General features: G+C 38.3%; 1 protein-coding gene across 1 annotated transcript; it reads left to right on the top strand.

Annotated features, from left to right (window-relative positions):
* Positions 1 to 2,967: 2,967 nt before the first annotated feature.
* On the top strand, positions 2,968 to 5,875 carry LOC126761572 (uncharacterized). Its single transcript, XM_050477875.1, has 2 exons — positions 2,968 to 3,602; positions 3,937 to 5,875. The coding sequence occupies exons 1-2, from the start codon at positions 3,347 to 3,349 to the stop codon at positions 4,386 to 4,388; spliced, it is 708 nt and encodes a 235-aa protein (XP_050333832.1). The 5' UTR covers positions 2,968 to 3,346; the 3' UTR covers positions 4,389 to 5,875.
* The last annotated feature ends 3,788 nt before the right edge of the window (positions 5,876 to 9,663 follow it).

Genomic DNA, 9,663 nt, shown 5'->3' with positions numbered 1-9,663 from the left:
GTACTGGTTGTGACGAAAGTAAAGTAAGGGAGAGATTTTTTTCTGGTGACTATGTGATGCTACGCTCTAATTGTATACATGTCTTTGTGCTACTTAAATATTTGTCTAATTGAAATTACGGTTATTTGATATGGTGACATGTATTTATAGGTAAGTTCTGACTATGTTTTATCAATATGAAATGTCATCTGGGGTTACAGGGGCGTCACACTCTATTTTATTATAAAACAAATTTGGGATATTCTTTCCCTCTTGGAGCATAAGAAGCCGGAGGTTAGTCTCACTGTATAAGAACATGTCATAATTGATATAACAGACAGTAATTACCCAAACCGAGCAACAGCTTCAATTATTGCTAACATTTTGAATGTTAAGGGAACTCTTCAAGAAATGGCATACCTCTAATCCAGGGGTTGACACAAAAATATTTTGCCATAGTGTAGGAGGAAAAATAACCTAAATCTCCCATTTTTAGGTAAAAGTTAACTATAAAGGCAAACCTAATGGCATTTACTTTCCAGAAACCATAGGGCAAAACCCGCAATTGCTTAACGTAACGTACTCCTCAACAATTCAAAGTCACCGATATTGTCTAATTATTAAAGTATACTGAGTTCAGTTGTCATATGCAATACAAAAGTGTGTTATAGTTTTATTTGTTACTGCTGTAAGCCAGTTTGAATTGCAGTACAAATTAATTATGTTTTCAATTGTCATCAAACGGAAAGTCCAGAAAACGAGCTTGTTCGACGCGGTCGAAAAATGGGGAGAAGTGTATGCCCAGAACAAAGTTGCGTAAGAGTCATTAAGGTTTCACAAGCCAATTCTAACTCCTGATCAAATATTGCTAATGGCGAATAAATAGGGTGCTCGAGATGATTGACGAATCGAATCTTCACCGAATCGGGTGGTCCATCCTTTTTGTTAGCAGTTGGTGTACTGTTCAGTGGTGGTGTCCCCCTGCGGGTACGAGGGGACTCCTCCGGGCTCGAGGGGAAACCGAATATTCCCGCGGTAAGGCATGCCTGTCGTAAGAGGCGACTAAGATCCTGGCCACCAGTCCAGGGCTGTATGGAAGCTCAACTGGTCGTAGCTTCGGCTACAAGGTCAATACCAAAGACTTTAACCTGGTACCACGGGGAGCAGTAGCCCCTGGAGTTCGCTCCAGTCTGCTCATTGGGTTTGGCCCTTTGTGGAGATTCGTGGTGGCTGTGGTTAAAACCCAAATCGCGGGAAGAACTGACTTTGTCAGTCGAATGTGGAGTTGCATTGCAACCGGGTGCCGGACCCAAAGTACGGCAGAGGTTTTAGATGGGCCTCGAGCCCTACCAAGGTGGTTAGTGTGTCTAAGCCACACTGCCGATTGGTACTGAAAATCGTTACCCAATTTTCAGGGCGCAGATCGACGCATTGTATTGATCCGTTGTGCTTTTGAGCACCGTGGAGTTAAGCTGTCGCCAGCAGGATCCCACGTTAAACACTATCACATTGTTCAGTGGTGGTGTCTTCATATGGGTTGAAACCCCTTGAATGTTGCCAAGTGTGATGTGTTTTATTATTAAGTTTGTTATAGAGTTGTGTACATATCATATGTAGAAGGAAGCTTTGCTCTACTTTGAGTGGTTGTTTGAAATGCCGCCTAAGTTTTATGAGTTAAGTTAAAATATCAAGATCGAGACGAGATATTTTAAGAATAACCCTAATGTTTGGCTCCAAACAGAGTACTATCAAGAAGACTTCTATGGAAAGAAGAAGTGCTTTGGGCTCCTAAAATAAGAGTTTGTATAATTGCAGGGTCTACTGCTAGGTCATGTTGTTGGAATGGACGAAAACGCGCCAGATCTGAAAGTATTCGACGCAGTACTCGGCTATAACCACATAAGCGGTATTTACGCGAATAAAGAAATAGTTTATGACCAGTTGTCCGGCCGCCATGTAAGTTGCCGATATACTCCCATTGGTCCTAGATGTTTTTACACAAACAAATTTATTCCAGTTGTGTCGATTGGAGGCTTTTAACTTCTTGTTGATTCAACTAAGGGCTCAAATTTTTGAAGGAATTTTTTTTCAATAACATTTTCCTGTGTTCGCAAAGAAATAAAAAGGTGTTTAAGATTAAACACCGTTATGTAGATACAAAGATCAGAAAATTTAAAACAATTAAGTAGCTGAAAGTTAACAAACAAATCAGAAGAAATTTTATTAGGCTGATGAAGGAGTGCTGGCCTGATGACGCGGAAAAAAATGGCCTTTTACTGAAAGAACATACCATGACTTCACTTCTTCTGCTTCTTGTAAAAAAACTAGGCTTTTAGCAACGCTGCAAAAAAAATCCCAGTAACTTTATAAGTGATTCCTCTCCTTTCCACCCTAACAACGTCGACGGAATGCACAACAATTCACATAGTTAGCATATTTATTATATCTTCTATAGTTTGCTTGAGAAATGAGGTTGCGTATACGTCACGGTATCTTGCATCAAAATGAAGTAACAAGCCGATATGGGCATTCAGTTCATTACACAACGAATAAAACCATTGCAAAGGAACAACTTCATGCAAACACATTCCTACATATCTGTTGCTTAACAAACAAGCTTGAAACACCATAAAATTTAATTTAATTTTGCTACGCAACTTCGTTCTTTCCAAACCGCTTATAACTACCTTTGCGAGCTACTTAGGCAGCGCTCGAAGTTTGCCAGGCATTCATCGATAGACGAATCGATAGCTATCGCAACGAGTGCAGAGAACGCAATTACTAGCATAGAAGAGGCGATGGCTACAATGCCGCCTCTCGCCGCACCCATCAAACCTAAACGAACAACAACATCAAACACTTTCAATTAAACCAATGAGAGTTCTACGCTTTTCCACCGCGGCCAGCTCGTAGCTACACTCTCGCACGTACACACTGAATAGAATATGCCGCATTAGTCAACGAGTTTAACCAGTCATGCAGCCGATTGCACATTTGACTTAACGCAAAAACAATAAACAAAGGAACGACCGCGAATAGTCGGTTCAGAGCATTTGAGTGTGTCACCTCGTGTAACGGCAGCGGCAATCAAAGAATATTTTGTTTATATCTTTTGTATGATTAACAACGACGTACGTACGCTTTGCGGAGAGTATGCGCTGCGGAATATTCATAGAAACAAGACGATCAGTTCCATATTCACAACCGTGCCATTCAGTAAGAACTGCTGACGCTGAGTAGATATATTTTCGTACAGTTTAAAGTCATTATTTAAAAAAGGAAAACAAAAAAAAAATCCAAAGAAAACGAAAATCAAAACAATAAAATTTTCTGTAACAACGAACCGTACAAATCTGCGCGCCACACAATGCTGGACACGATCGTTTATATACCCACAATATTGGCGTACGTTTTCATACTGCTGCTCGTGGTCATCCTTTGCTTCATTGTGGTCTACGTTAGCCACAGGATCTACGTGTGCATCTACGACAATCTGCCGGTGGCACATGCGGCCATTTCCACCATAATGAGCATGGAGTACAAGGACAATCTGCCCAGCAGAAGTAACAGCGGCATCGTCTTGAGTTCGAACGAAGCTCTGCACGAGCGAAAGGCAAAAACAGGTTAATTGCACTGAACAAGCTGACTCGTTGCAGTGCTTTGGCATTGTGGCGCCAGCTTGTAGCCCACAGCATGCCGCGCCGTCAACCATACCCAACCGTAGACGGTAAGTTTGCACGCTGTTGCAGCTGTGGCTATGATATGACGGTGTTGGTGGCGCTGTTATGGCTTTGATGGCTTGATTGTTGGTGTGGCTCAGCGTTAAAAATGTAAAAGCTAAAATATTTCAGTTGCTTGTTTTTTCATATTGCTATTTTCCCCTTGTGCCGCTGTATCGCTGTGCTTGAACGATATCTTGGATTGCCGACTTTGCAATATTTCCGTTAAAAAATGCAGCGCTGCGAATAATTGTCACTCTAGCGCCGTGCTACCTAGCCTATGTGCCTATGGACACTGAAAAACACGGCAAGTCCACGGATGATTTCGAATTAAATGCGGACTATCATGAGCACAAAATGATAAAATACTATGATCGCTTGTCGCAAATACCTATAACAGATCACATGTCGTCTTGCGTCAGCGAACGCCAGCTGTATCCCAGTTCACGCCGGGTAGCCAAGCGCCGAGCATCGTCGAGAATTGCAGCAACAACCAGAGATAATGCGCCCATAAAGACTGTAGCCACTTCCACCACCAGACTAACGCAATTTATCGAAACCGGCAATAATTTCAGAGAGGTCGCCGCTTCCAGCCTATCCGCTCCGACTGTGCGTCCATCGGTCACGTTCGCGCATGCCATGAATGCGCTCGGCAACATCAAAATCAATCCGCCAGAAGATCCACTTTAAAGCATTTGACTGCCTCGCTCGAAGATATTTAAAAAATATACAAATTACTTGCAAGACATACGGACAACAAACACGAATTTATATTGCTCGCTTACAGCAACAATGTGTTTACGAGGTTAATTACGGTATAATGCAGTTGAAAAACTCGTTTCTATTATTTCTAGAGCGAGGCATTTAAGAGCGCTATGACCACTTAGCGTTTCGTAAAACAGATTTAAAGGCGTTTCACGCAATCACACACATAAACTTATGTAGATATGTACTATAATGTAAATAATATTGTATATACTTGAGGTGCATATGCACGCATGCATATTTATAAGAGCGTTTAATGCATGAAAAATTTAATTGTAATTTACAGTTTAGATTTTACTCCGGTCGAACACGAAATATTGCCCATCAAAGTCCAACAGACGCAATCACGGTCATATCAGAATTAAGTTATACTTATGAACTACGTTAAATACACCTACTAATCACTTGGTAGGACTGTAATATGTTAAAAAGGCTTAAGTCGAGATAATCTTATTTTGATATTTTGAGTCATACTGAGCGACTTATTCGAGACTCATGCTTAGGTTGTATTTTCTTGGCGTTAGAAATGATAAAATTTTAAGAAATAGTGCTAAAAGTTTTGTCTACGTGCTCACTAGAAATTAAAAGCCTATGTTAACTTGACTTAAGTTAGTTTAACTTAATTAAAATATTGAGTATTTTGTCAATAGATATCGTTGCAGTAGTATATCTGCAGTGCTACCAATCAAATTGTGTCATACCATATAAAAAAATAAATACGAAAAGACTTTTTCGACAACCTAATATTGTAAATTCGAGTAAATGAACTTTAAAGCGCACAAAATTAGTTACAATAATATTTAATACAAAATATTTTATCTACAAATGTACATATGAATATAGTATATAATGTACATAGGCTTCCGTGCAACTTAATCTATGTAAAACATGTAAATACAAAAATACATATCCTCACCTAAAATGCAAAATAACGTTATATCACTTTTCATAAGTTTACAAGCGAAAGGAAGACGATATAATAGAAACCACTAACATTGAAACAAAATTTTAGTTTTGGTTATAAACTGGTTATAAATTGGTTATATATTGGTTATATATTGGTTAATAGAAACCAATCACATTGAAACTGAAATTTGAGTTTTGGTTATAAACTGGTTATGAAGTGGTTATAAATTGGTTACATATTGGTTATGACTGACAGCGAAAGCTGAAAATTTTATGCCACATATACAAATACATACATATGCAATATGATGTAGTGAATCGTAAGCAATAGAAAGCTCAATTTCGATTTTTTGATGATACGTTGTTTTGCATTTTAGGTGACAATATTTAGATGCCATGTATGACGCCTGCATACAAAGTGTAGTATATATTTACAAAGCAATATCCGTTCTTTAAGTATTATTGAACTGTAACAAATCAAAAATAAATGTTAGAAAGACAGTAAATTTCGATTTTAAAATGCTATGTACATATATAACAGTTATGTTGCCAAAATATTTGTAGAAGTAGAGAATAATATTAACTTTGTATTGTACTGTGGTCAAAAAATAGTAAGACTTTTTAATTTAAATTTCAAGCGAAAACACATTCGTCGAATTTTTTTCTACTTTAGAATGACTGTCAGTGACATCTGTGCCAAAAGTCACATCAAAATAATAATTAGTGTTTAGTATAGACTTGTTTTTCTGAAGTACCTAAAGTACATTCGGCGATTTTTATGATTATGATTATTCAACAAAAAATTTCCTTTAAATTTTGTGTGCAGAATCTGGTGCCGAAACGTTCAGAATATTAGAAAAGGTTTTCTGGGCTAATTGTTTGTCGCGAGCAAGTGTGTTCGATTGGTACAAATTATTCAAAGCAGGTCGAGAACGCGTTGACGATGAACCACGGCCAGGAGGGACATCAACATCAACTGAAGATCAAACGTCAATAAAACAAAGAAATTGGTGCTTAAGAATCGACGATTAACAGTCAGAGATCTTACTGTCATCATTGGAATATCGGAAGGATCATTGAAAACCATTTTGAAAGATAATTTGGGTCTAAAAAAAGTTAAAGCACGATTGGTTCCAAAATCACTCAATTTTTTCGAAAAACAGCGTCGCGTTAACGTCTGTGAAACAATGCTTTCCGACTACCAGGATGTTATGGAACGTATTATTACCGGCGATGAGTTTTGGATCTACTATATGCTTAGGACCCGGAGAGAGACAATCAATCGGCCTATTATCATTACAAAGATGAACCGAAGCCGACAAAACTACGTCAAAAGAGGCCAAAAAACCAGGTTAGGTTGACAGTTTTCTTCCATTATCAAGGTGTGGTGCATTGAAGACATTAAACGTGAATTACTACGCGCATTGAAGTTCAATCCGTAAATTGACTTTAACAACTATTTCGAGGATTGGAAAAAACGTTGGCACAACAGTATTGGGGCAAGGAGGATTATTTTGAGGGGTACCACATAGATTTTTGAGGAATAAATTAAGAATTTTAAAATTATGAACAAAGTCCTACTAATTTTGCTCATAGTAGTATAGTAAACAGTTAACCAGCATTCTTGGGCATGCGTTTTAACGAGAAATCGAGAATTTATACATACAAATTGTGATAGTATTTATAAAGATAGCTATATGATTAAACCGCATGTAATTAAATCTATTATTTTTTATTGCCAATATCCATATAACTTTAAACTTAATAGCTTAAGTCGTGACTAGCATTGTATAATTTTCTTGACATGAATATTTAAAATTATATAGATTTTCGCAGTAGCTAGTCGTTATCTATGATATTTAGGAATTCATTTAGTAAAAGTTAAATAAATTTCAAGTAATATATATTTATACAAACAAACCTTTGTTTAATATATATATATATATATATAACGGGTGTTTCCTTTTATACGTGTGGTTTTCATTGAGGCTATACGTTTTTCGGAGTTACTCTTTTTGATAGCTGTTACTAGATTTATACTCATTTAGATTTGCCATTTGAACAGACTTACTCGGGAACAACGGTTGCAAATCGTGCAAATAGATTACCAAAATAAGAGTTCGGTTCCCCAGAGGCAGTGGCGTAGCTAGGGGGGCGCGAAGGGGGCCGTCGCGCCGGGCGCAACGTCTTGGGGGACGGCAAAACGATCTTCGCTGTTTTTTAGTATTCAGAAAAAAACTTCAACAAATTTTTTTACAAAATTTATTATAAAAGATAAAGAGTGGTACACTCACAATGAAATAATCTGAATAACAATGAAAAATATTAATTTTTACTCGAACACTCTTTAGTCTTTGAATTTGTCTTATATCTTTTGGCTTACATCTTTCTTAAAAAAAGCTTTGTCTAGCGACGTGTCACTCTCACAGTTACCCTATGCTTTGAATGTAACAAATACTTTTATTTCTCCGAATTTTCAAAAATGATATTTAAAAACTCCAATTCGGGCAAAAATTCCTGCAAATTGTGTCAAAAGTGTACAAGATATAGGGCGAAAATGGGTTTTTTCTATGTCTTTTAATAAGATGTCTTGTAAATTTACTATCAATTTCCTCAAAAACCGTATTGTGAGAATTTTGGAACTTCAGAATTTGCATGGCTTCTAGTTCCTAAATTTTATATACTTAATATCGAAGATATTTTGTAAAAATTCACTTTTGTTCGAACCACCTCATGAAACTTGTAGGTATGTAGATAAAGGGGGGCGGCAGAACATCCTTGGTCCCGGGCGCCCGAAGTTGTTGCTACGCCACTGCCGAGACGTATCCTACTTTCGGTCGATATAATCGCCCAAGCAGAGTCGGTAATTCGAGCTGAAGTGCTGATCAGCGTCCTGAAAAAACCAGCAGATTTTCAGTAAAAATTGACAATGTAGAATGGACACGCAAATCGTTTTGGTAGGGTTTGAGGTCCATTTAAAACCTCTGCCGTTTTTAGGACCGTCACGACCGTTGCAATACAACTCCACTTTGACATTTTTGTTATTTCTTCTTTCCATCGGGTATTAACCTACAACTGATACTCTGCGAAGGGCCTTGTCGCATGAGTAGTTTGAAACGAACTCCAAGGGCTTCGGTACCAGAACTAAGTTTCCGGACAAACCACGTAGCCCAAACTACCGAGAGTTGAGCTTTCGTACTACACTGGACTGGTAACCAGGGATTGAACCTCATACGCACTTTACATACACTTTACACCATTCACACAAGAAGCTAATAAATATCGAACGACCTCAACTGTTCGGTATTTCGACTATTAAAGTTCACACCGCTAACATCTAATCGTCCGTCAGTCCAACTAATACCCATACCCCCTATATCCTTAATGTCCGAGTACGGCAGACACGCCGCGATCACATGCACCGAATCCTCACCACGAACTCCACACATACACTATCTGATACTAAAAAGTATTCAGAGGCCCATGTCCCGGAAACAAGAAGTCCAAACATAAATAAAAAATAAATTTTGAAATAAAAGATGTAATAGAATTATTATCCCAACGGGCTTGCTACCTACTTCTAACCCTATCATCTAGAATCCGCTTGCTTACTAGCCATCTCTCCCCCTCCACATCATCATCGGAAATTCAGTCATTCCGAAGTAATGACACACTGGTACCCTTTCTTAAACTGATAGAATCAAGTCAAGAGGCGGAGTACCACATAAAACCTGCATCGCAGCCATATAGAAACGGTGCAACATATGGGCATCATGCGATGTTGTACAGAGAGGAGTTTTCGGCGACCCAAGACCGTCATTGCGGCTCCATAAGTGGCACAAACCACAATTAAGCTACGATGTATGGACCTGCAGTCGCTCCTTCACACTCACCAAGTGTGGAGTGTAACCCATTCCTTTGAATTGCGTCACCTACCTGATGCGACCTCACTCAATTGGTGGATGCTGAATAATAGGCATCCTCAGAGACGCCGTACAGTGCGGACCGAAGACGTTATTGCTGCTGTGGAGCAGACTGTCAAATACTTTTTGGAAGATTTTGCGGAAAGATCTTGATTTGCGGGCTTACTATTGTGCCGGGACACGTCCACGATCTCAAATATATTTGTATACCATAAAAAGGGTTCATAAGTTAATTAAATAAGCTCAAAAGGTAAACATGCGTCAGGAGAAGAAAGTAAATTGAAAGTAATATTTTTTATTAATAAACAAACATTACACACAATTAGCGTGTGCTTTGGGTTTTTCGAAATATTTGCAATTAATCATTTGTT

The sequence above is a fragment of the Bactrocera neohumeralis genome, chromosome 6 (assembly GCF_024586455.1).
Source record: "Bactrocera neohumeralis isolate Rockhampton chromosome 6, APGP_CSIRO_Bneo_wtdbg2-racon-allhic-juicebox.fasta_v2, whole genome shotgun sequence".
NCBI classification, from domain to species: domain Eukaryota; kingdom Metazoa; phylum Arthropoda; class Insecta; order Diptera; family Tephritidae; genus Bactrocera; species Bactrocera neohumeralis.
Note: the sequence above shows the minus strand (reverse complement) of the source record. Positions and strands in the feature narration are given on the sequence as shown.

Bases quoted from the DNA above. Each gene is read 5' to 3' on its own strand.
- LOC126761572 (XM_050477875.1), top strand. From the start codon at position 3,347: ATGCTGGACACGATCGTTTATATACCCACAATATTGGCGTACGTTTTC. The intron at 3,603-3,936 runs GTTAATTGCACT...TAAAAAATGCAG, and splicing joins CGAGCGAAAGGCAAAAACAG to CGCTGCGAATAATTGTCACT.